At 34.5% G+C, this 27,928-nt stretch overlaps 2 protein-coding genes across 5 annotated transcripts; one reads left to right on the top strand and one right to left on the bottom strand.

Annotated features, from left to right (window-relative positions):
- Positions 1–21: 21 nt before the first annotated feature.
- Positions 22–12,571, bottom strand: LOC117332441 (N-acetylglucosaminyl-phosphatidylinositol de-N-acetylase-like). 2 transcript variants are annotated; one of them, XR_004533732.1, is made up of 8 exons: positions 12,298–12,571; positions 10,398–10,497; positions 9,169–9,259; positions 8,961–9,028; positions 3,728–3,759; positions 2,791–2,921; positions 307–1,787; positions 22–259 (listed from the first exon to the last, which is right to left on the bottom strand). XR_004533732.1 is itself a non-coding variant. In XM_033891342.1 (7 exons), exons 1-7 carry the CDS (start codon positions 12,563–12,565, stop codon positions 1,671–1,673), a joined length of 807 nt encoding a protein of 268 aa, XP_033747233.1. In that variant the 5' UTR covers positions 12,566–12,571; the 3' UTR covers positions 22–1,670. The 2 variants fall into 2 exon arrangements, 1 of the variants encoding a protein (XP_033747233.1); XM_033891342.1 differs by having other exon boundaries at positions 22–1,787.
- Positions 12,572–12,777: 206 nt separating this feature from the next.
- LOC117332442 (cilia- and flagella-associated protein 251-like) lies at positions 12,778–27,896 on the top strand. 3 transcript variants are annotated; one of them, XM_033891344.1, is made up of 25 exons: positions 12,778–13,821; positions 14,696–14,842; positions 15,267–15,370; positions 16,089–16,197; positions 16,518–16,676; positions 17,117–17,285; positions 17,695–17,785; positions 18,136–18,204; positions 18,381–18,449; positions 18,962–19,091; positions 19,635–19,690; positions 20,027–20,086; positions 20,817–20,896; positions 21,114–21,253; positions 21,797–21,967; positions 22,079–22,222; positions 22,727–22,809; positions 23,331–23,472; positions 23,919–24,010; positions 24,511–24,639; positions 25,034–25,139; positions 25,596–25,686; positions 26,257–26,391; positions 27,098–27,341; positions 27,395–27,896. In XM_033891344.1, exons 1-24 carry the CDS (start codon positions 12,934–12,936, stop codon positions 27,310–27,312), a joined length of 3,579 nt encoding a protein of 1,192 aa, XP_033747235.1. In that variant the 5' UTR covers positions 12,778–12,933; the 3' UTR covers positions 27,313–27,341; positions 27,395–27,896. The 3 variants fall into 3 exon arrangements, with proteins under 3 accessions (XP_033747235.1, XP_033747234.1, XP_033747236.1); XM_033891343.1 differs by having other exon boundaries at positions 27,098–27,896; XM_033891345.1 differs by lacking the exons at positions 26,257–26,391; positions 27,098–27,341; positions 27,395–27,896 and adding an exon at positions 26,115–26,200.
- Positions 27,897–27,928: the final 32 nt, after the last annotated feature.

Below are 27,928 nucleotides of genomic sequence, written 5' to 3' on the forward strand. Positions count from 1 at the left end.
TAAAATGTTGTATATCTATATCTAATGCACATGTGTAGAGAAACAATAAGTTACAATGTGCATGTGTAGTCGACATTGCTCAACTGCTTGGTCAGACATTGTTCCGACTAGACTTCGTTTGTGCATGCGTTACCATTTGGAAACTGGCAGTAATTGGCTGTTATTTATACGCATATGTAATCATATTAGACGGAACAGCCTGACTATAGTAAATAGTTGACACTCGAAGTAGGCCATTATGTGCAGACATTGAAATTACCTCCCCCCGTCACATTTTTATATACTAAATGTAGACATTGAAATTACCTCCCTCTAAATACTATGCTAAATATTATGTGTAGACATTCAAATTACCTCCCCCAAAATACTATGCTATATATTAGGTGTAAACATTGAAATTACCTCCCCCATCAAGCTATATGGACATTTTATATAAATACCACTACATAAATTATTATGTAAACAAAATTATAATCTTTCCTCTAGTATCACTATTATTATTATAATTAATATACTACATTGTACATGGATATCTTAATATTATCCAACCATGACAATTACTTTTTGTGCTTTTTGCAGTCTCTTGCTCCCTGCTAGCATTTGAACTTAACTGCTAGCATTTGAACTTAAAGCAATGTGACACACAATTTATGCAAAATAGCCAAAATTATACTATGTTATCAAATATACTTAATGAAATGGAAAGAGTTCTCGATGACTGGCACATGATGTACTCGTGAAGAGAAGTGATCTGTATATAAAGGTGGACTATGAAAACAGGTGGTCTTTTAGAAAGGTGTTCATAATGGGATGATCTGATATTTAACTGCACATCCATGATACTCCAGGGGTTATGTTCACGTTTGCTCCCTGCACCCCTGGAATAAACGTATGTCATGACAAAATTTTTGGCACTCACTAGCTATTTGATTGGTGTCGAGAAGAAAAAAAAAAACAACAACAAAAAAAAAACACCAATCACTAAGCTGATGCATTATTTTGAAGATCACAGAGGAGCAATGACCAGTTCGAAGCTAGTCAATTTAATGAGTATTTGTCCGATGAACATCAAAGGATTAAACATTTTTTTTTGTTTTATCCGCAAGGTGGTGTTAACCGATTTTGTCATGCACAAGATATTTTACATTTTTTCTACAGCGAAAAACACAATCATGCACTGAAAAAAAATCTCTGCCATTTAAGTATTAATATCAAACGCTGGTGAGCAATCAACACAAAACCTCACAACAAACACAAACACAAGTAGAATGAAAAATTCGGAAAAAGTAGACATAACAAAATCCATGAACATTAAAAAACTTTATCCAGGAATTACATTTTCTAGAAATGGTAATTGAAAATAAAAATCCAAAATACTGTGGATTAAATGATTTCAAAATATTTTTTTCAAAATATAGCTTTTGCTGTATAAAAATATTTCAAGAAATCAAATTAACATGTTGCTTGGTTCATGAACAAGAGTGATTATTTTCTCAAAGATTTTTTTTCATAAAATGTTTGAAATAACAAGAAATATGCAATGCATATGATAAAATTAACATTTTATAACTAACAAAGGAACACAAAAGATTCGTTGATTTATTGATATTCTGTTATCAAAGACAAAATTTTGACTTTTTTTTATACATGTTGTAGTTGAGTTGTCTCCCTTAACAGTCGCCATGGTGACAGACCTCCGTGAGAGTATTGATCAGCATGTAGCGAGAGAAGATGAGGTAAAGGATGCGGAACCAGGTCAGCTGACTTCTATGAGCGAACATGGCTCTCTGTTAAAAAAAATAAATAAAAAATAAAAACATAAAAATGACAAACTACATTGTATATGTCTGACAGCAAAATTACTAAAAACATAAAAGAAAGACTAACTTCTAGATCAATTCCCTTTATAACAAGGGCAGTTTTTCGTTTATTGTGGTCAAAACAGTTGGAGCAGATTTGTTCGTTTATGAAATAAAGACGGACCTGGTGATTTTTTCGTTGTTTTCAGACAAGCTTTGACAAAGACTTTCAAGGCCTGTATTAACATCTGCAGGTCCGTCAAGATATATGTCGGAAATATTGCATTTAAAAATAGACAAACTGGTTTGTCCGCATAAACATACAGGACCCTAGTCTGTGTCCAAGTTCTAGTGAATAGTGTCTGGTTGTTTAATTTTAGAGAACCCTAATATTTCACATTCTTTTTATCGATCGAAACGGGTATCAAATATCGCTCCAACACTGACCAATACACATTCTGCAGTAAACAGGTGACCATAATCAAATTTTCAATATTTAAGGGATAAAATATTCATTGGTAATTTATTTTTCCTGTTGAATGTTCTGACTGCGAAGGTATTGAAATTAGTCCACTGGAAGAATTACCAACTATATACAGTACTACCGTAACCGTACATAGTTTAGCGGAAATCTTATTTCAGCACTTTTTGGTATTGAAGCATGGCGCTAATAACATTTTGCATGTGCTATTCCTGCAGAAAATATCAGAATGTGCTAATTCTTCATTGCACTAATTTGTTATAATTTGGAAATGCACGGAACTTTAGAGTGTGCCAAAATTAATGCATTTACAGTATTTGATCAATAATGATTCAGTTCAAGATATTTCAGGAATGTCATTAAACAGAAATGAAAGAAAATGTTGTTTAAACAAAATTACATCCAAAATGAGGCTTAGCCCGCATGGTCAAACAAAAACTTTAATGAATTTTGAATGATTATTTTCTTTTACCAAATTCAAGTCTACAGGGGATTATTCTTAATCTTTACCCATGATCTTAAGACAGCTAATGGAGAGGAAATGTAGATATTCCTGGAAATGACGTAGGATAATGGCAGGTCCAAGATGGAGACGTATTTCCTGAGGATGTTAACACTGTTCAAACAGAACACTCTGGAATCTGAAATAGGGGAGAGAAAATATTGAATATTTCTGTAATATCTTAATATACCATTAACTTACTCAACAGGAGTACAGCAGGGTGGTACAATATGTGCCTTCCCGTTTCCAAAGAGAAATGCATTATTGTACAAAAATAAAACAATAACAGTATATAGAAGCAGAATTAATTGTCTAAGCAAATGATAAAGGACATCGATTGTCAATGAGAAAAAGAATCATTTCCTGTCAGCTGTACAAAATTTGAGGAAATTGGTTGAAAACTGAGGGTGAGAGTAATGATTTTTTGAGAGGACAACAGTCTTTATCAAGGGCAATAACATTTACAAAATTTGTTTAATCACAATCTCAATTAACACATCTACTTATCATGATTATAAAGAAAAGTTAAAAGAGATCAGTTGACAACTTCAGATCTCCAGACAAAAAAAAAATAATCAAATAATGATATCAACAAATATACAGGGAAATAACTTTTGCAAAATGACCCTTGGGAAAACACAACTTCATTATTATCATGATTAAAAAGCCTACCACAGTTGAAATTTTGAGCATGTGAATTCTTTTACATTTGAGTTCTTATTATTAACATATTTCTTTTAACAATGTCATCAATTATCAAATGTTTTTCACATCTAGTGATAGAACTTCTGTTGCAAAACCCGACTGTTTGAAAGCGTGGGAAAGCAGTCTACATAATCTTGTAGAATAAAGGGTTAACTAAATACTGAATGGTTATATAATTATTGCTCTTGGAATCTGGTCCATCACCAAATTTTTAAAACTAACAAAATGAAAAATACTTACACTGTGGCATGATCCCTTGGTTACATAAGCTCCTGTAATAATCAAGAATTAAATGACTTAGTCCTGTAAAATTTCCCCATAAAGTAATCATCGCAAATTAAAACTATGAAAGGAAAGAACACACAAAATAGATAGTATTTTACTAGGGTTGTACATTTGTGATGGACTGATGATAAAAAATAATTGAAAATTAGTCTAAAAAAAAAAACAAGAGATCCCAGAGGGATCTTGGCGCCCACCATTGAATGATCTTTATAGGTTCCATGTCAGATTGATCTTTTCTCTACTTTTCCCTTCTTCTAAGTCTTACTAATCTGTGTAAATTCAGAAACAGCCCTCTAGATCTAGTACTTTTCAAACAAGGGGAACCTATATATAAAATTTAAGATTTAGCGATAATGGCTGTCTGTCGGCCATGTTGTTTTCCGATTGGTCCCAAAATGCAATATAATACCAGGGACCAAGGGGAACCTACATATGAAATTTGAGAAAGATCCCTTCAGTACCTTCTGTACAATAGCGATAACAAACTTCAATTTTCAAAATACAAGATGGCTGCCTGTCAGCCAGGTTGTTTTCTGACTGGTCTCAAAATCCAATATGTATAACTAGACACAGAGGGCAACCTACAAATGAAATTCAGAAAGATCCTTTCAGCAATTTCTGATAAATAGCGATAACAATCTTCAATTGTCAAAATCCAAGATGGCTGCCTATCGGCCATGTTGTTTTTCGATTGGTCTCAAAATGCAATATGCATAACTACGCACTGAGGGAAACCTACATATGAAATTTGAGAAAGATCCCTTCAGTACTTTCTGAGAAATAGCGATAACAAACTTCAATGGTCAAAATCCAAGATGGCTGCCTGTCGGCCATGTTGTTTTCTGATTGGTCTCAAAATGCAATATGCATAACTAGGCACCAAGGGGAACCTACATATGAAATTTGAGAATGATCCCTTCAGTACTTCCTCAGAAATAGTGATAACAAACTTCATTTGTCAAAATCAAAGATGGCTGCCTGTTGGCCATCTTGTTTTCTGATTGGTCTCAAAATGCAATATGCATAACTAGGCACCGAGGGGAACCTACATATGAAATTTGAGGAAGATCCCTTCTGTACTTTCTCAGAAATAGCGATAACAAACTTCAATGGTCAAAATCCAAGATGGCTGCCTGTCGGCCATCTTGTTTTCCGATCGGTCCCAAAATGCAATATGCATAACTAGGCACCAAGGGGAACCAACATATGAAATTTGAGAAAGATCCCTTCAGTACTTTCTCAGAAATAGCGATAACAAACTTCAATTGTCAAAATCAAGATGGCTGCCTGTCGGCCATGTTGTTTTCCGATCGGTCCCAAAATGCAATATGCATAACTAGGCACCAAGAGGAACCTACATATGAAATTTGAGAAAGATCCCTTCAGTACTTTCTCAGAAATAGCGATAACAAACTTCAATTGTCAAAATATAAGATGGCTGCCTGTCGGCCATGTTGTTTTCCGATCGGTCCCAAAATGCAATATGCATAACTAGGCACCAAGAGGAACCTACATATGAAATTTGAGAAAGATCCCTTCAGTACTTTCTCAGAAATAGCGATAACAAACTTCAATGGTCAAAATCCAAGATGGCTGCCTGTCGGCCATGTTGTTTTCCGATCGGTCCCAAAATGCAATATGCATAATAAGGCACCAAGGGGAACCTACATATGAAATTTGAGAAAGATCCCTTCAGTACTTCCTCAGAAATAGCGATAACAAACTTCAATGGTCAAAATCCAAGATGGCTGCCTGTCGGCCATGTTGTTTTCCGATCGGTCCCAAAATGCAATATGCATAACTAGGCACCAAGAGGGAACCTACATATGAAATTTGAGAAAGATCCCTTCAGTACTTTCTCAGAAATAGCGATAACAAACTTCAATGGTCAAAATCCAAGATGGCTGCCTGTCGGCCATGTTGTTTTTCGATCGGTCCCAAAATGCAATATGCATAACTAGGCACCAAGAGGAACCTACATATGAAATTTGAGAAAGATCCCTTCAGTACTTTCTCAGAAATAGCGATAACAAACTTCAATGGTCAAAATCCAAGATGGCTGCCTGTCGGCCATCTTGTTTTCCGATCGGTCCCAAAATGCAATATGCATAACTAGGCACCAAGGGGAACCTACATATGAAATTTGAGAAAGATCCCTTCAGTACTTTCTCAGAAATAGCGATAACAAACTTCAATTGTAAAAATCCAAGATGGCTGCCTGTCGGCCATGTTGTTTTCTGATCGGTCCCAAAATGCAATATGCATAACTAGGCACCAAGGGGAACCTACATATGAAGTTTGAGAAAGATCTCTTCAGTACTTTCTGAGGATTAGCGATAACAAGAATTGTTTACGGACGGACGGACGGACGGACGGACGGACGGACGGACGGACGGACGGACGGACCACGGACCACGGACGCAGGGCGATTTGAATAGCCCACCATCTGATGATGGTGGGCTAAAAAAACAAGAGATCCCAGAGGGATCTTGGCGCCCACCATTGAATGATCTTCATAGGTTCCATGTCAGATTGATCTTTTCCCTACTTTTCCCTTCATTTTACTAATCTGTGCAAATTGAGACATCCCTCCAGTACTTTTCAAACAAGGGAATCCTAGCTATATAAGAAATTTGAGATTTAACGATAATGGCTGTTTGTTTGCCAGGTTGTTTTCAGGACAGACTGGTCCAAAAATGCAATACAAGGGACCAAGGGGAACCTACTTATGAAATTTGAGAAAGATCCATTCAGTACTTTGAGAAATAGAGATAACAAACTTCAATTGTCAAAATCCAAGATGGCAGTCTGTCGGCCATATTGTTTTCCAATTGATCTCAAAATGCAATAAGCATAACGAGGCACCAAGGGGAACCTCCATATGAAATTTGAGAAAGATCCCTTCAGTACTTTCTCAGAAATAGTAATAACAAACTTCAATTGTCAAAATCCAAGATGGCTGCCTGTCGGCCATGTTATTTTCAGATTGGTCTCAAAATGCAATATGCATAACTAGGCACCAAGGGAAACTTACATATGAAATTTGAGAAAGATCCCTTAAATACTTTCTCAGAAATAGTGATAACAAACTTCAATTGTCAAAATCCAAGATGGCTGCCTGTCGGCCATGTTGTTTTCAGATTGGTCTCAAAATGCGATATGCATAACTAGGCACCAAGGGAAACTTACATATGAAATTTGAGAAAGATCCCTTAAATACTTTCTCAGAAATAGTGATAACAAACTTCAATTGTCAAAATCCAAGATGGCTGCCTGTCGGCCATGTTGTTTTCAGATTGGTCTCAAAATGCAATATGCATAACTAGGCACCAAGGGAAACCTACATATGAAATTTCAGAAAGATCCATTCAGTACATTCTCAGAAATAGCGATAACAAACTCAATTGTCAAAATCCAAGATGGCTGCCTGTCGGCCATGTTGTTTTCCGATTGGTCTCAAATCCCAATATGCATAACTAGGCACCAAGGGGAACCTACATATGAAATTTGAGAAAGATCCCTTCAGTACTTTCTCAGAAATAGCGATAACAAACTTCAATTGTCAAAATCCAAGATGGCTGCCTGTCGGCCATGTTGTTTTCGGATTGGTCTCAAAACGCAATATGCATAACTAGGCACCAAGGGGAACCTACATATGAAATTTGAGAAAGATCCCTTCAGTACTTTCTCAGAAATAGCGATAACAAACTTCAATTGTCAAAATCCAAGATGGCTGCCTGTCGGCCATGTTGTTTTCCGATTGGTCTCAAAACGCAATATGCATAACTAGGCACCAAGGCGAACCTTCATATGAAATTTGAGAAAGATCCCTTCAGTACTTTCTCAGAAATAGCGATAACAAACTTCAATTGTCAAAATCCAAGATGGCTGCCTGTCGGCCATGTTGTTTTCCGATTGGTCTCAAAACGCAATATGCATAACTAGGCACCAAGGGGAACCTACATATGAAATTTGAGAAAGATCCCTTCAGTACTTTCTCAGAAATAGCGATAACAAACTTCAATTGTCAAAATCCAAGATGGCTGCCTGTCGGCCATGTTGTTTTCTGATTGGTCTCAAAACGCAATATGCATAACTAGGCACCAAGGGGAACCTACATATGAAATTTGAGAAAGATCCCTTCAGTACTTTCTCAGAAATAGCGATAACAAGAATTGTTTACGGACGGAGGGACGGAGGGACGGAGGGACGGACGGACGGACGGACGGACGGACGGACGACGGACCACGGACGCAGGGCGATTTGAATAGCCCACCATCTGATGATGGTGGGCTAAAAAAAGATCACTGATGACAATTTTGCAAAGGCATTTAATCAGAGTATAGTTCACCATATATTTTACTGATATATTCATTGGTCATTTCCAAGCAACTAAGGAGATTTAAAATATACCAACAACTGTTAAATGTTTGTGTTCAGTATCAAAAATATTGATAACAAAGGCTAAAATGTACTTCAGATGTGCATAAACTTTCTACAAAAGGGCAACTCTGTACTAAATTAAGAAAACAGATTTTAATTGAAATTTGATCGATTTCGTGTTTCTAATTATCGATTCTGAAAGTGAAACCGATTTCCACCACCTCTTAAAATTCCCTCCAGGAAAGGACTTACCCTCTAAGTTTTCCTTGAGAAAGAGATATACTAGTGGAGTAACACAAAATGCTTTTGTCCTTACCCGGCGCCATTTTAACAAGACGCCATTATTTTGTTCAGTTCTTCTCCTTTGGATCAAACCCGGGTCCTATGGCTTACTGGCTAATGCCTATAAGCTTTCTAATGAAAGAGATGAGGAGAAATTCTCCCAAGTCAACAGGCGATATGGTGTTCTGTTAGGCCCAAATTTCCAATATCACTCCTTCCACCTAAACGCGAAGGAGCGAAAACATGATGGTAAAGGAGCGAATGAGTGAAAATACGATGCGAAGGAGCGAAAACATGATGGCGAAGGAGCGATGGAACTTTGCTACTTTGCCATTGTGTTTTCGCACCTTCGCCATTGCATTTTCCCTCCTTCACCATCGTGTTTTCACTCCTTCACGTTAAGGTCGAAGGAGTGATATTGGAAATTTGGCACTAGCTTACTATAGTTACATTGTTCTTAAAAGGGGAGATAAACATCCTGGTACATTCGAAATGAATAATACAGATGTTGACGAGCACTTACAGCAGAGCAGAATGAACGGCTTTATGGTTACTGTGGCCGCTAACACCGCTCGAGTCAAAAGTGATCACCTGAAACAGAAGACAACATGTTATAGAATCAAACATTCTTATGATAAGAACTGATCGTTAAATGCGAAACGACAACTGAGTGCCAACACTATTTATAGCAACAGCAGGCTTTTCAATAGTTCTATAAACTGGACACTTACCGCATTCGGCTGTATGGAGTAGATGGTTGAACGTAATCTGTCGCTCACGGCTTCCTCATCCCAGGTCACAGCGGGATCATCAGGATACAAGCTACAAATCATAAAATCTTCAACTAATTTCCTGCAAACCTGTATTATTTTTTCAGGCTAGTCCCAAAGACCATTTCCAAAATTCTTTCGATTCCAATACAGACATAAGTAAGTGGGTACTCAATATATTTGAGTGAGTTTCACAGGAAATAGCACGACTCAAGGACTTAAATGTCCGAGTCTCAAAAATAAAACCAAAATGTTTTTTGTAAGCTCACATAGATATACCTCCCACCCCAACATTAACGTAAAAAATCTGCCGGGGGGGGGGGGGGGGGGGTTCCATGAGATATCAAGTGTAGAACTTGACCTTGTGATCATCATTGATGCTATGATGCGAATATGTGTATATGAGATATAAGTTACATGTATCTACACTACTCTTTTCTATCTAAAGTTAGTGATCAAGTGTGGCTTTTGACCTTTAACCTCAGTCGATGACAACCAAAACTTAATGAGATGTAGACGTTGATGCTTTGATGTTAATATGAACTTAATCTGTCCAGAGTTTCATAATTAGATATATTGTGTACACAACTTAATCACAAAAGGATGCATACATACACAAAGTGATTACTGTGTAATCGCCTTATCCCTTCCCCCTCCTAAAGTGAGGGGTATAATTATGAATCCACAATGTTAAATCATGTACTTCGGAGTGACTTTGTTTAATGCACAACAACTGGCATGGTGGATTTTTGAAGTCATGCTATTTAGAAACTATATTTGAGCATTTTCCTAATTGTCTTAACATTGTGACTTGGTTTTGGACCTTCAAATAAATGCAGCATGACTTTCTAACAAAAGAAGATATCCTTTTAAATTCTTATATCATTTTATGATGAATTACCAATTTAAATGACTCTCCAAGTTAAAAGTTAAGTTTTCCAGGAAAACCGTGGACAAGGAGCATTTTTAGTTTTTGTAGGGTGCACATTTGACAAGAGTCTGGTGTTAATCTTATTGGATAGCATATTTTTCAAACCTGCTTTGTTTCCCCTTTTCTCCATTCTCGGCCCCCATCGTCAAACTATTGCTTTATACCTGAATTAGAGTACTGATAGATCGAAACGAAGGGAAGTAACTCCGATAGATCAGAATGACTTTTCTCCATTTAATGTATTATGTGTATAACTTACCTACTGTCCTCAATTTTAACCTGTTGTCTGGCCACTCCTAATAACTCACAGCTTCTCAAAAGTTCCCCTTTACGGCGCTCTCCCAATCCATAGTAATTTCCTGCAATATAAAATCAAAAACAGCTACAAATTTATCACTGCTGTCAATAGCTTTAACAGAAGTTCCTGCCAAACTGACCACAAAGTTGTTATAACCATGGCATGCTTCACTTGGTCCCCTACTGGCCCCTACTTAAAATAGTACACTTGTGTAACAGTGACCTTGACCCAAAAACCCTGAAACTCGAACTTAATCTGTAGCTTCTCAAACTGAGGGTTACATACTAACCTTAACTAAGATATCTTGAAGCATGGCCGAGAAAATGCGGAAAACGGACAGACAGGGAGGAAACCTATTGAAATTTATTCAAAACACAAAATATATGTCCTATTCAATAATTAATTTTTGAATGAAACAGATCTGGACACATTCAAGTAAACAGTAAATCTCTTGGAAGAATACAATGTACCACGTTCATCTACAGCAGGGGTGGGTATCGCCAACCTTGTCAATATCATTTAGTATAATATCATATGGAATATTAGATAATTGTAATATATTGCTGTGAATTGGGAAATGATAAAAATTCACAATATTAACCAAATCAGACATTCAAAAGGATCTTTTTGGAATAATTAGCAGGACATGAAGTCTTTCTAGCAATTGAATTGTCAAACTTAAGGGTACAAATCTGATGATGTGCATCTGTAATCGATTCTTTTCCATCTACCAGAATCGTGAGTCTTCCATAAGGTACAGTCATGACATATGCAAGGATTGCAGTCTCGTAAGTGAATATGTTAGACTAGCTGATCCTTTGGCTTTTTCGAAAATTATACACCTTACGTAATCAAAGAATCAGTGACTGACAATAGATACAATGTATATCTCAAATTTTCATTAAAAACAAGTATATGATTTATATATTAATACAATTGAGATATAGTCCGATATAAATTTTTGAATAAAACTTTTAATAAGAACTGCCTTCATCAAAGTAAATTTGTTATATTTTTAAGTACCTATAATTTGATATTTGTTCTGTTAACTGGTTGTATATTAGCATGTTATAAGTGTTTCCTGTACAATGCAGATCATTTCCTTTTTATCCGTGTTTTTATCATATATGGAAAAATACAGGAGTTCCTAAATCCTGATGTGAATTGTTTTCTGATTTCATACCAGTACTGGCGATATTGCCCCCCTCCCCCTACATGTATTTATACATTTGAGTTATATACTATTGATGAAGATGCTACAGACTATTGCCATATACTGCAGACATATACATGTATGTATATCATATGAGTTCATATGTTTTATCCAATATACAATATACCATATCATCGTATGTAAGGAAGCACATGATTACAGTAATTAAATTTAAATCGTGACTGCCTCTGCTAGGGATCGAACCCGGGCCCTCTGGCTTACTAGTGTTACACTCAAATGATAGAGCTAAAGAGAGGGTTACACAAACAATATATATAAATATTCATGTTTGTGATCAGGCCTAGACAATGAAAAAAATTCAGAAATACTTAAAAAATTTAGATGCGCAGACTTGTAGGTAAATTATTGTTAGTGTTGATGATGGTTACGTTTAGGAACAAGCTGTTATTGTTAACGCCTTCAAAATGATGAAAGCCATAGTGGTCAGGGGAGAGGCATAAAAGCTAATCTAATTAGCTATACTACAGTATTAGGCCTAGTGCCTGCAGGCTAGCTCCAAACAAGGATATAAGGACACGCCCACTCGGCCGTAGTCACATTTTTATATATTTTCTGGGGCCCAGATTCGGTGAAATAAAGACACATATACAATTAACTGATGATACCACTGCAAAATCCAAGATATACCTGTTGTAAGACACAAAACGCTCACTAAATGTCCCTCTCGAACGAGGGCTAGCACAACCGGAGACAGAAACATGCATTCGTCATCTGGGTGAGCGGTGACTATAAGGATTTTTTGAGGCACGGACGAAGATATTGTTCTATAGTTAAAACTTCTTATACTTCCAAATACTAGATACACAACTACTGCTAAGATCAGATATGGATATACAACGTAGGTTGTAATTTCGTCTTGATGTTTTGATAGAAACTCGACGAAGTCCGCTGTCATGTTTCCCGCCATCTTGGAATTTGAACAATTTCTGAAAGTCGTAAATAATTTACTAGACAATCTACTTTTGTTTTTGCTTTATATATTTCAAATCTGTTAAATGAATATAGCATTATGAAAATAATTATTATTCTATCAATATTACTGTACCTGTTTCACTTAAAACGACATATAGATTCATTTACGGTAGATGCGCATGCCCAAAGCAAGTAAACAGTGTTGCTAGGGACAAACATGGTGGAAAAGTGTGTTGCTGAAAATACTCGTATGAACGTTTTGGACATTTTGTGAGTACTGATAAAGGGTTGAGCCCTGTGTAGCGATAATATTGTGTCCTTAAATATCTGTGTTTATTCGAGGAAACAAATATGGCTGACGAGGAAGGACAAAGTGCTCCTGTAGCGCAAGAAGAAGAACAAAAACAAGACGAAATCGTTGCAGAACCTGTGAAGGAAGGGGAGGGAGAAACACAGGAACAAAAGGTAGAAGAAACTGAAACTAAAGCAGAAGAAACACCAAAAGAAGGAGAGCCAGAAAAGGCTGAAACTGAAGCAACGACTGAGCAAGTCGGTACAACTGAGGAAACCCCTCAAAATGTAAATGAAAATGCTGGAGGTGTCACAGAAGAAGGAAAAAAAGAAGAACAACAAGAAGAAAGTAATACAGATGCACCAACAGAACAGACAGCCCCGGAGACTACAGAAGGTGCTGGGGAGGAGGGGCAGATACAGAAAGAGACATCTGAAATAGAGCAGGAAAGCAAACCTGCACCTACAGAGAAAGAAGAGGAAACGGCACAGGAAACAGTAGCAGAAGATGGAGAGGAGAAAATGGTGCCAGTATTTACAACAGATACATCAATGGATGGAGAACAACAAAAACCAAGCGAAGTAAGTGAACAAGCACCCACTGAGGCTCCAAAAGAGGCCTCTACCACTGAGGCTCCCAAAGAGGCCCCCATCACTGAAGCTCCCGAAGAGGCCCCACCCACTGAAGCTTCCAAAGAACCCACACAGACAGAAATATCTCAACAGCAGAGTGAAACAGCTGGTCCAACAGAGGCTACTGTGCAGAGTCCACGTACAGTGACCCGTGAAAAAACATTATCTCCTCCACCACCTACTGAAACTATGGGTACAATGAGCACACAACAGGAGCCACCTCGTGAAAGCAACTTAATTCCAGATGCCCCTAAAATTCCAGTTATTGAAAGGGAACCCTCACAGATTGAAGGCACCATGTCAAATACAGCTCTGGTAATTATTAACATTCTCAAACCTTTTTTTTCAACTATATGATGTGATCATTAGGCAGTCAGTCTACTGGTACATGTAGGCCATGCTCTTTAAAATAAGAGAGCAATGTGTTGCAGGTTCAAGCCCCAACATAAGCAGAGCAGATTTCCTTATTCTTTCTGATAAAACATGAACAAAATATCTTAAAAGTTCTTTTTCCTCTGACAGTATGTCGAGTATCAGATCACTGAATCAAATGCTGTCACAAAGTATCAATGTATGTAACTTAGGTATTGCCTTTAAGCCTTCAAAATCCATGATTACTTGTCATTTTTTTTGTAAAGCCATGATGGATAGTATATATTTTTGTTGCATCTATGTTCTGAAATGTTTGTATGATAAAATCAATTGGAACATTGCTCATGTAAATTATTCTTCAATCTGTTCAAATCTCTTTAACATAGGAAAGTTAAACACATTATATACAATCACTATAATAATCTAGAGCATGTTTTTATTAGGAAATCATTTAAGATGAATTGGTTTTGAAAATAAACTTATTGCAATCTGCTTGTTGGATTATCTCCCTTCCCTAATTTATTTAAAACAATTCCTGTAATTTGTGAAAAAATTCATACAAGAAATCTGAACCCAAGAATATCTCATTAAACACTTTCAACTGTCACAAAATTTTGATCTGTGGCAATCCCTGATTCAGATTAATCAGCAATATTACTTTTGACTTACATTTTAATCTTGACCATTTCAGTTTGTGCCTCACCACTAAAAAGGGGGAATTGGCCTTTGATTTTGTAATTACTATATGAACAAATTGGTCACCTCTAATGTTGAGATTTGTTAATTCAACAGGTTGATATTTCTGTGTGTCTTTCAGAATGTTGTGTGGTCATTCGGGCTGAACAGGAATATCCCTGTGAAGAACCTCACTGATAACAACAGGAAACTGATCATGTACGCCTGCGCTCACGTTGGTGTATTGTACGACTATGAGGCTAACCGACAACACATTCTACAGGGCCATGTGAGTCTATACTCAGCGCTGTTTCCACTATCATTTGGCTTTTATTTTTTTTCATTTTGAGAATTTTTTATTTAATGTCAGAGATAAGATTGAAGCTGTCACCATTCAATGCCTTTAGATGCATGGGAAATAAAAAGTACCACACTTATTTTCAGAGAGTCCGTTATAGAGGGCCCCCATTTAATGTGAAAAGGGCTCCAGTGATATATCTCTCACATTCCATGCATATTAAAAATTCTTTAATATAATCCAAAACTAAAAATGATGAATCTACCAATCTTGAGAGTGGATCTAATTCTCAACATTTTGATATTAGTTTATGCCAGTTTCAGTGAAGCTATATGTACCCAAGGTCTTTAAAATAATAAAAGCCACTAAATATTGTAACTAAAACATGATCACAGCAATGTTTTCTTGGATTCAGGCGAACCCATTGACATGTACATGCATTAGTGAGGACAAACGTTGGCTAGCAACTGGAGACAAGGGCAAGGACAGTATGGTCATCATCTGGGACACTTACACAGGGTACGTATAATATATCTGGGACACTTCCACAGGGTACGTATAATCTATCTGGGACACTTACACAGGGTACGTATAATATATCTGGGACACTTACACAGGGTACGTATAATATATCTGGGACACTTACACAGGGTACGTATAATATATCTGGGACACATGAAGTTGATATTAGGGACATTTAACACAAGGTCAATGTCTGGGACATTTACACAGAGTACGTATAATAGATCTGGGACAATATGACTTTATCTAGGACATTATCTAGGACATTATCTAAGACATTATCTAGGACATCTTTACACAAGGTCAATGTCTGGGACATCTAAACATGGGGTCAATATCTGGGACATCTAAACATGGGGTCAATATCTGGGACATCTACACATGGGGTCAATATCTGGGACATCTACACATGGGGTCAATATCTGGGACATCTACGCACAGTCATGATACCCCGGACATCTGTATCCAAAAGTAAAAAAATAATGATAACAAAAAACGTTTCCAGTTCATTCTTGAAATCTAAAATGTTCACAGTTAAACATTTCCCTGATTGGAACTAAAATATGTCAGGTACCTTGTTATGTAAAATTTTATTAATGTTTCCACTTCATTTTTTTGTGTGCAGAGGCAGGCTTAAATTTATGAATAGATCTGTTATATATATTGAATCACTTTTAGATCAAGAGAATTTAAATTAATTGTTTCCAATTTCCAGAGTACCTGTACAAACAATTTTTGATGATGACCAGGAAGGTGGTGTTGTTGCCATGGCGATGACCCCAGATGCTCGTTACCTAGCAACACTTAGTTCTGCAAAGAAGCAGGTGAGTCTGACTTGTCATCATCAAGCACTAAAAAATTTTGAAAAATGTTGGGCTATAGTATTCCAAAAACTGTGAAAATTGTTAAAGGGGTTTTATTTTTTGCGACCATAATTTCAAGAATAGAAAAATAGCTATACTGAAAGTTAAAATATTTACAGAAATACTTAATTGTTTTCAAAAATACTTTCTTGTGGTTTAAATCATTATAATTTGAGCAATTGCAAAACAAATCTTTGTTCATATTTCATTTATTTTTTTGTTATATTTCATTGTCATATTTTGTTTATGCTTATCAGTAAATATTTTGTTTATCTTTTTAGATACTTGCTATCTGGGACTGGACAGTGGATGGAGAAAACCCTATGTGTACAGCTGAACTGAAGCCAAACTATGGTGTCCAAAACTTCATCAAATTCAACGAAGAGGACATCCATTATCTGGTGACGAACAGCGACTCACAAGTCGTGTTCTTCCACTGGGTAAGAGTTTACGAAATTGCTTCATTTAGCTCACCACTGACCAAAAAAGATAGATATATTAATTCTCTGCCTCCACTAGGGATTGAACCTGGAGCCTCTGGTTTACTAGTCTTATGCTCAAATGATTGAGTTAAAGAGAAGATCTCTCTAGCCGAGGGATATATTGCAGCTAGTATTTTACCAGGGTTACATTTTCTAACAATAGATTAATTAGTTGTGGTAATGTACTGTCACTCTAGTTCTTCTAATACTAAATTTAACAATTACAAATATGTATACTTTTGCTCAAATAAGAAAGTTTATTATAAACAATATTTTTATCATTTTTTTGTGTATACATAGAAGTTTCGGTCAACTTCTATTTTGGAGGTTTGAAGAAAAAAATAGATCTTTATGACTTTAATTTTCTTTACAGTTTTTGTTTCGTTTGAATTTTGTAGAGTGACAAGCACATGGAATATTTCGCTCCACCACTGACAGATCAAGATTTTAACAAACCTGTTGGCCGTTACAGTCAGTCCATCTTCCAACGGAACAGTTCCAGAGTTTACTCCGGAACGTCCATTGGAAATCTTGTTGTCTGGGACAACAACAAACCGGTCACAAAATGTAAGTATGAAATAATTGCAATTACACGTACATGAATCAAGGCAATGATTTGATTTTGGGGAATACCCCCTAATTTTCTCTTCAGTTGCTACTTAAGAATTCTATTTACAACAGTTCTTAAAATAATGAAGATGAATAGTTATATTGTATATAGTATCCTAAAAAATAAAATTGTTCATTTAAATTTGTCAAACTGAATGTTTAATTTCAATTTTGTTGACAAAATTCATTTTTATTGCATACTTTTTTATCCTATTTAATATTTTAGAATTGAAAGAATTGTATATAAATCACAAAAAATTGAAATTGTTAAAATTGAATAAACTTTAAAATAAAATTCAATGCTATCTGAAAAGATCTTTTTTAGTAAAAATAGTTAGTTAGATTTTTTTTCTTGTTTTTATTTCAGTAAAAAGTATGGAACTTTCCGCCAACAAAAAGGCCCTCAAAATTATACGACTACAGGACAGAGGAATCAACGTCCTTCAAACAACAGAGAAGTGAGTGCTATACTGATAAATTATGAAACATTTTTCTGACCTTTTTTTATTTACTTTCTAACTCTAGTTATTTGATAAACAAATGAGATACAGGGATGTAGATAGATGATTTCATATGAGAACTGAAAATACACCTTTCATTCAAATAACATTACTTCTGAAATTTTTTTCCCCAAAGGATTGCGGTTTTTTGTCATTTTTGAGAATATCTTAATAACCCTTGAATATATAATTTTTTATACATAATTCCTGCGAAAAATTTTATACTATTCCATTCCAATAAATCAAGTTATATATAGAGGCCCATTAACTATGTAATTTAACAATATTTTGTTTTTATTTTTCCTCAGGTACATCGTGGTAGGAGACATGGCTGGCCATGTAAAATTCTTCGATGAAAGTCTGAAGCTGGTACATTGGTAAGTATGAGTCTTCTAAAGGAATGATATGTTTGGGTTGATATATAATAGTGTAATCTATTACTACACTAGAAATACAAATATTAATGATTTATGAACACCGTAAACTATTCATTTATTCTGTACAAGAATCAGCTTTAACAATCTAATAATAATTTTATGTTTTGTATTTATAGGTATCAAGATTTTGATCTAGGACCCATCACATCGGTCTCATTTGCATACAATACAGATTTCCAAGCAGTGTAAGCATACAGATATCAATCAAAAAAAATTTTTTTATCAATATTTGCCAGTTAACCTGGAATCTGATACCAAACTGAGCAGTATGTAACCTTCTCTTTAGATTTCTAACTGTGTTTTTTTTTTTTATTTATTTTTTTTTTTCTTCAATTTTACAAAGATATTCAACAAAGCACACCAGATTCAAAGTTAATTTTAAATCCTATCATTTTCTTGTAGTGACCAAATGATACCTAATAGACAGACCTCAGTGTATTTGCTAAAGAACCTTTTTCACCATATATATTCTACTTTATAGCTTTTATGTGTCATTTTTATTTAGTAATTGAGTGTTCATCTTGCTTTCAGCATCTTTCTTCAGGAAAGCAAAGAATTTCTTTTCTTTTCTCCGAGATTGTTTTTATCCCAAAGTTCTTTTAGTGCTTCAGAAAATGCTTAATATTTGAGTGTAAATTATTTAAGATCTCAACTATTTAAAAAATATCAATTAAAAATATCAATTTTGTTCTTGTAGAGCCAAAGAAGGAACAAACTACCCACCAGATGCCACCATTGAGGCCAAAAAGTTTGTCATCAAGGATTTTGTTGTCGGTAGTAGCATTGCAATAGTTGGAAGTATTACTGCTGATGGCACCAAGGTCAAGGTCAGTATAAATGAGTAGTGTCAAGATCACTTTTGATAATTCCTTTTTTGTGCAGTTGTTTCTGCAAATTATTTAATTCCTGATCAGTAAGGAAAATAGATTTACATTGATGACAGCTTAACAATCTGATAATATCACTCAGTACCTGTTTTTGTAGATTTCCGAAATTTAAATTTCAAATTACAGGTGTATCCTGTGTTGTAATTGGCTGTAGGATAATTCCCTTGACTTGTGTAGACACTTGAAAGATGATATTTTCCGAATGCATTGTTATCACAAAATTCAATTAGACTATAAATCAATTTTAGAAAATTTCATTTGCATGTCATAATTATTTGCAAAAAAAAACCCAAAAAAATACAAAAAAAAAGAAAATAGAAGAAGAAAAAAAAATCAAAAAAAATGTTTTTTTTTAAGAAAAATACTTTATTCCTTGGAAAAAAATGTATCGAACACAATTTTTGAGGAATTGAGATGCTCATGTTTTTAGTCATCTTATTCATATGTCTTAAATATTTTTTTTTTTTTGCCTTGCCTTGCCAGGTGATACATAGAGAACATGATGCAGCAATCCATGCCCTGACAGCTCATCCCAGACAGTGAGTTATCTCCCTTGTCCTTAACTCTTCCCAAACCAACTGTAGTCATTTTGCTATCTCTAGTTTGCTAATACAGAAACTAATTGTTTGATATTCACATTTCTATGTTTTTTGTACGGCCCATTGAGATAAATATAGTCGCAGGCTCTACTGGATTGAAGTCCTCAAGGTTATCGATATTTATTATCACCTGCATGCCACATATTATTTTTGGTGTAGTCATATGATAAACATTTCACAGAATGGTCGTAGTCTTAATATTTAAACTGGTTATTAATTGTGAACCATATTTAGTTAAGTTTAAGTTAAATGATATATAAATTTTCTGTTTTCCAGACCCTACATTGTGATCGGAAGTTACTCAGGTCTTCTGAAAATCTGGGATTACGAAAAGAAGTAAGTTAATTGATATAAATATGTTAAGTTGGTCCTTTGTTTAAAATTATAAAATAAACTGATCATTTATCAAGATGAGAAAGTAATTCTTTACTACTTAAGAAAAACAAAACAAAAGAAAAATTATATGCAGATAGAGGCCTGTTCGTTTATGCGGACAAACTTGTTTCGTCAGTTTTTAAATATATAATATTTCAAACATGTATCTTGACGGACCTGCTGTTAATACAGGCCTTGGAAGATTTTGTCAAGGCCTCGTCTGAAAACAATATAAAATCACCAGGTTGGTCTTTATTTCATAAACGAATAACACCGGTCCAACTGGTCCAACCGTTTGGACTGCAGAAACGAAAACGACCCTGTAGACATGTAATAGACAGGGGAAGTAATTCATGTTTTCTGGCTCATCTGTCTGTTGAGTTGATTGACAAACCAGATTTGGACTAGAGATTCTTATTTCAATGAATTTGCAGTTATTTGATATATGAACCATAACTAAAAAGTCACCAAGTTAGAAAAATTCACAGACTTCTATTTTGCAGTTATGTCTTCATTAATTTTAAGGTGTGCTTCATTAGATAATGTATATTTCTAAAATTATTGAGTTTCCTGAAATTGTTTTGAAAATATATTTATAAACAGCAAACACATACACTACGACTGAAGTCAGTTAATTTTTTACAAAAATGCAAAGGACAGAATCTTTAAGTTCATATTATTTATTTTTTAGACAAGTCATGGTCACCAGAACTTTTGAAAGGGGAAATCTGATTCGTTGCTGCTCTTATGACCCAAAAGGAGCTTATATTGGTAAGTCTTTTTTTCACATCTTTTTTCTTAGGAAATATCTTTTCATATACAAAATACAAGGACATTGTATTATCATTCTTTTTCATTTTCAATCAAACACACATGACCTTCCTCACACTCGCACATGCATGCACAAACCACACATATACACATATGTAAAATAAAATCATAAGACAACCAGAGCATTTATGATCTAATTTCCTCCTATTTTTTTCAGCTGTTGGTTTTGTGAACGGTTCAGTGAGGATATTGGATTCAATCACATTGAGTGATGAGATTGCCGAACCTTTCAGATATGCTCGAGACGCTATCACCCACATTGCCTTCTCCCATGATTCCAAGTTCCTTGCTACTGCTGTGAGTAATAGTCGTGCAATTTCATTTTTAAATAACAGGACAGTTAAAAAATGAAAAATAAAAATTTCCTTATTTATCTATTACAAATTGAAAGAATTTAATTGGTATTGTTATTGTTATTAGTATACAACATTTACTTTGTAAATGGTCAATCTACTTTGCATGTTTAATACTAGACAAATTAAAAAAAAAATCCATCAGATTCTACAGGTTAAAGATGTTGTGCTGAAAATTTTCATTGCTGTGAAACCTGTGTTATCAGACCTCTGAGTATTCCGACTTGCTGTCTAATCCATTATAATATAATCCCATTTCTAGATAAAACTACCTAAAGGAATTTAATTATGTTCTGTTTGGTGCCAACAGTATCAATAGCATAATTCCTCTCTAGACAAAACAATTGATTAATCAAAATCAAATGGAGCTTAATCAGAAAAAAAAGTTTAGGAATTTTTTGTTAATTAAAATTATTGTAATTATGTCTTGAAAGACATTGTGAAATATTGAGCGGACTTTTGATATTTTAACTTCTTTTCTTATCAGGATGCCGAGTTCACGATGACATTATACAGACGACAAAGAGGTGATGGCGATCCTTACATGTACCTTGGCCGTTACCGTGCCCACTACAAGCCTATCAAAGACATCATGTTTGGAGTTCATCTCGATACTGATCAGCCTCGCCTTCTCTCCCTCGGCATGGATAGAGTTCTGGTACGTCTTGGATTAATTAAAGAAGCTTTTCAGATTTGATTACGACAGATAGAAAATTAAATTCAAAATGAAAAAAAAAAAATGAATCTTTTTTTTTAAATTTTCCTACAGGTTGAGTATGACCTTGAAAACAGTGAACAGGACAACATTAGGATATCTAGCACCGATAGGATAGAACAGAGTGCTGTTCCACAATGTATGGCCTGGTATCCACCAATCACAAAGGAGCATTTCATAGTCACAGCCAATGACCAGGTTTGTTCATTACTTGAAAATAATTTTTTTTTTAATTGACAAGCAGAATGGATATAAATATGTTAACACAGTCCTGAAAAGCCCTGAATGTTGGCCTGTTGTCCTCAAACTTCTACATGTGAACACGCAATTTTGTGTTCCATATATGTAGTGGGGGTAAATAAAAAGTAATTTAAATCCGATTTTGAAAAAGAGACACTTTTCTTTTTTTTTTTTTGTCCTTTGATTCAGAAATAATCATGAGCTCAACAGTTTTTTGACAGAATAGATCTCTTCATTTTAATCCGATTTGAAAAAATGAAAAAATTTTAGTCCTTGGATTCAGAAATGATCACTTACGCTCAACAGTTTGCTGGCATAACAAATATCTTCATCATCTTTTTATCTGGTAGTTTAAGTTAGAAAAATGTATAATGGTTTAAATTTTCAAACACAGATATGTTGTATACCATATCACAATCAAACACTTTTATAGAGAAATTTTTACATTCCTTCTTTTTTTAGTTTAAATTCAAGCTCTACAACGCCACAACCAAAATGTGCAGGAAGACGTTACTAGGTCCAACCTATGGCAGTCCAATCCAAAAGTAAGTACTTTTTTTTACATTTAGCTTCCTAGTCTAAACTAATTCATGGAACCAACACTGAAATATCCCTTATCCTTGGAATTCCTGGGGTAAAGTATTCTGGTATATATGATGTGAAGAGGATAGACTAGATTAAGAATGAAACCCTTGGATTTTGAAGTTGCTTGTGTTCTGATGACATTTTGGTAGCACACTTGCAACCACGGTTCAATTCCCTGAATAGACATGAACAGGTATGGTAGTAACCTGATGGACTATGTGGGTCTTCTGTACGAACTCTGTGTTTCCTCCCACATTGCTACCTCTCACAAACTTCCATCTGATCTAACAAGAGTAATTATCATATGTTTATGTAACTTATTTTGCAGTTGTTGTAAAAAATAAAATAAAAAAATACTCTCAAAGAGGAGCCTTATTTACCATTGAGGATTACATAAGTAATCTTTGAAGTCCAGCTGTTTGTATTCCATCCTTTTTATTTCTCGAATATGAATAAGAGTTTTACGATTTTTTTATCACAGACTGAGCGTACTGCCGACCAAAGATCCGGCGAGAGACAAGCGTTACGTAGTGTACATCACTAAGTACAAGGTTGGACTACACATCCTACCATTAGATGGCAACCCACACAACGCCATGGCTCTTATAGCTCACCCTGCAGAGGTACATAACAACCTTTGTGTTTATCCTGACTTTCTGTAAAAGTAATTTTCATTGGATTCTATATTTATTCTGTCAAAGAAAAAAAAAGAAGAAAATAAAAGAAAAACAAAGAAATCATTTCCTAATTCTTGAAAAAAAGATAATTTTTCTTTAAAATTTTCTGTAAAAGTAAAAGAAAAATGCCATTGAAAAAATAACGTTTTTAGTATTTTGTGGTTCGGCCCCAAAAGAGTGGGATAAATCTAACTTGAGAAAAATACAGATTCTTAATTTAAGAATATTACCCTTTACATTACACACTTTTTAATAAAACATTGAACATTGAAATAAAACTCCAAACTTGAATAGAAACACCTCTTATGCTTACTTTTCTACTTTCAAAATTTGTCAACAATTTTTTTTTTTTTCAATTTTGATTTTTCATTCTATTTTTTATTTCTTTATAGGTAGCAAATATGGCCTGCAGTCATGATGGAAAATACATCTTCACAACTGGAGGAACGGACTCAACTGTTCACATGTGGGAAATCAACCTCAAGTATGTTTTAAATATAGTGTGACCTCAGGGTCATTAGGGTAAAGGTCACTATTGGTTTATCTATAAGCTCTTAATTTCAAAGGGAAATCCTTTACTGTTTTTTATCAGTTGAATAATTCAATAACAAAATAAGCATTTCCTGAATTTTAGATTTGTGTGACTTAAAAAATAATTTTCAATTTCAATTAACTGAATTACCTCCCTTGATAGCTTGTGAGTCAGGATGGAATTTATATCGTTTTGGTTATGACATCACTTTGTGCCAAATATCTCATGGATGTTCCAGGCAGATCGAAAAATGTAACAATTGGTAATGTGTGAGATTCCTCTGTCTCATGTATGAGAAATTGAAACTCACATCGGTGAACGAAAGGAAACCTTACAATTGTAAAAAGTGTGGTTATACCTTATCAGTGTGGGAGAACAAGGAGATCTCATACCAGTTAAAGTGTGGATACACCTGTCTCAAATAAAAAACTTAATATTTTGTCTTATTACAGAGCATTAGAAGCACAGTCAAACCTTGGAGGTGAAGACCTTGTACCATTCTATGGACTACTAGAGGGTGGAAGAGAGGGAGAACTGTTTGCCGAGCTCGAAGACTATTTCTACTATGCACAGATCAGAAAGTTAGTATCCCCACCCCTCATGCCATTAAAAAAATAAAAACAAAAAAACAAACAAACAAAAGTAAAAAAACAAACAAACAAAAGTAAAAAAACAAACAAACAAAAGTAAAAAAACAAACAACAATAAATAAAATTTCAAAAAATATGTACTACAAGTATAATGATGATTTTCACTTCAACATTTTGTTCTTTTTAAATTTAGAATTTTCTGGAAATGGTGAATTAGTCAATAAATGTCATGAATTGAACATCAGATATTTCAAATAATCTGTAACTTAGATCATTTTTGCAGTGTAATATTTTCTTTTTCAACTGTACCTACAAAGTTATTTATATCTTAACATTGATGATATGAAATATAAAATGACATTTTGTTTACCCCATTTTTTTCCAGTAAAGGCGTAAATGACATGGGAAGAAGGGAGATTACTACAAAGATCCCACTCTCTGAAGTTCCATTTGTCATGAGAGCCATGGGTTTCTATCCCTCAGAACAAGAGGTGGGTCCTGAAAAAAACAACAACAACAACAAAAAATACAGGAAAACATTTACGACACTCCTAGTGTGTTTTTATAAGTGCCATGTCATATTTGTACTAGCATGTCATACAGCCATGCCATATAGCCATGTCAATTAGCCTTGTCATACAGTAATATGTGAAGTGAAAATGTTTCTCAACAATTGTTATAAAAAAGGGCCAAATTAAAAATGTTCTTTTTGATATTGCATATTTTTGATGGTATTTATTAATTTTAATTAGAATTAATTGAAAATAGGATAATGAGATGCTATATCCCTGAAGCCTGAGCAATACAGAAGAAAATGACGAATACAAAATGGAAGCTTAGGGCAGACAACATTTTTTGAAATTTTCTTCATAATTCTTGAAGAATTTTAAAGAAATGTTGTAATTTTTCAATTTGTTTTGATCAATTAACTTGTGTAAATATTTCAGATTGAGGACATGCTGAACGAGGTGAAATTTAGTCGATATGTCGAGACTGGACAATATGTTGACTCCATAGATCTGGGAGAATTTATCAAATGTAAGTAAGAATTGGCAATTGGATGTTTCTGTTTGTCTAAGTTGCATTCTGCATTTATTTTTAAACTGTTTTTCGACTTATAAAAATTACATCCTACTATTAGATTATTTTTTTGGTATTAAAGGTGATTTAAATCACAAGTATGTCAGAATTAGTACATGTATAAGGAATGCAATGAATTTGATTTGTTATTAAACAGTATCAATAATAGCATAAAACAGTAAGACATATATATTACATGTATTATTGTTTTCTTTTTCAAAAATTAAAAAGACAATTATGAAGAATTCTTTAATTATGAAATATTTAAAAAAAAAATTTAAAAAAAAATCAGTATTTCATAACTTTTAAAAATAGTGTACACAAATCTTCTTGAATTTTGAAAAAAAATCATAAAAAAATTAATATTACATATCGTTTTTCATTAGTGTACACAAATCATCGTTCAGCATTTTGTCTAGATCCAGAGAAGTTGATGGAAGCATTTGATATCCTTTGAGTTAAACTTCTTTAATTATGAAAAATCTTTTTTTTTTAAATAATGTATTATATTCATCTTTTGTTCATTAGTGTACACAAATCATCGTCCAGCATTTGGTCTTGATCCAGAGAAGTTGATTGAAGCATTTGACATCCTTGGAGTAGCTACACATAAAGGCAGTGCCATTGAAAGGGGTGATCTTCTCGACTATTTACAAACTAAAGGTACACCAAGTAATGTTATTCATTGCCTTATCGCCTTTTGTAGATTTCTTTATGCCCTTTTCATTTGGTCAGAGCAAAAAGTGCTGCCCTTGTCTGTCATTCCCTCATAATTTCATTTCCTATTATTTATTTTTGAATGGATACCGATATGGAACTGTTCTTTGGTATGTATTTGTATAATGATGATATGCAGGTCAGCCTTAAATTTAGGGGACACAATATCTCAGTCAGTTAGAGCACTGGCCACATAACCTCAGGTGAAGATCCCAGGTGCGTGGTTCGAAACTCCCGACCCGTGTCAGCTTGTGTTTCTTGGGCAGCTGAGAAACAGGCTGGTCTGTGCTGTCATGGTTTTGTTCTTGAGCAAGACACTTTACCCTAATTGATCTGGATGGCATGTGACAGGCCTTCCTTATGTTGTTCAGTGAGGTAGTCACAAACTACTACAAGGAGACCACACCTCAAAATGACAGTGGGAATTTAAAAAAAAAAATGAAATAAATAAACAAAAATTGCAAAAAAAAAACAAATATTAATTAGTTCATACATAATATGTGAAATCAGTCATCAAATGAAAAACCCAAAAAATTAATTAGTTCATACATAATATGTGAAAATCAGTCTGAAAATTGAAAACAAATAGATCATCAAATTTTCAATTGTTTAGAAAAATTTTCATCAAGTACATTTTTTGATTTGCTAACAGGTGAACATATGACAGAGTATGAGCTGGCAGAGTACTTGACAACATTGCTCGGTTTTAATGCTGAAGGCGGCAGCAGTGAGCTTCAGGAGTTTGATTCGACACAGGCTGGTGATGTCATCGATCAGAATCTTCCGCATCAGATCAATGCAGACATGTTCTCAAAGGAAGTGCTAGGATTTTCTATGTACAATGAGACACCACAGAGCGAAATGTAACAGGATCTCTGATTGGTGTATGCAGAAAGGTTTAATAAGGACATCCCTAGTAACAGGATCTCTGATTGGTGTATGCAGAAAGATTTAATAAGGACATCCGAGTGAGAAATGTTACAGGATCTCTGATTGATGTATGCATAAACATTCAACAAGTTCATCCTACAGAGAAATGAGAAATCATCTCTTTTAATGTATGCAGAAAGAATCAATAACCACATCCAAGAGAGAAATTTTAAGACCTCTGATTGGTGCATTAATCTGTGTGAAATATCACATCCAAGAATGAAATATAATAATAACTCTGATTGGTGTATTCCAGTTAGCAAGCACATCTGACTGTGAAATGTAACAAAATATTTGATTGGTGAATGCAAAAGTTGTTATAAACAAGCAAATCCAAGATTGACATGTTACAAGAAATTGAATCCTTTTCAAGAAGAAAATGAAACAAAAACTTTTGTATAAATTTTCCAATGTTGAATTGATAGTTTACAATTTAATACAGAATTAACTGAAAGAAAGTGGACATTTGCAAAATGATGTTTCATCATTTTTCTCGGAATTTAGACAAGTTTCAAAATAGTGAAAAAAAACATCAATTTTGAAGTACATTTTT

This window comes from Pecten maximus, chromosome 8, assembly GCF_902652985.1.
Source record: "Pecten maximus chromosome 8, xPecMax1.1, whole genome shotgun sequence".
NCBI lineage: Eukaryota > Metazoa > Mollusca > Bivalvia > Pectinida > Pectinidae > Pecten > Pecten maximus.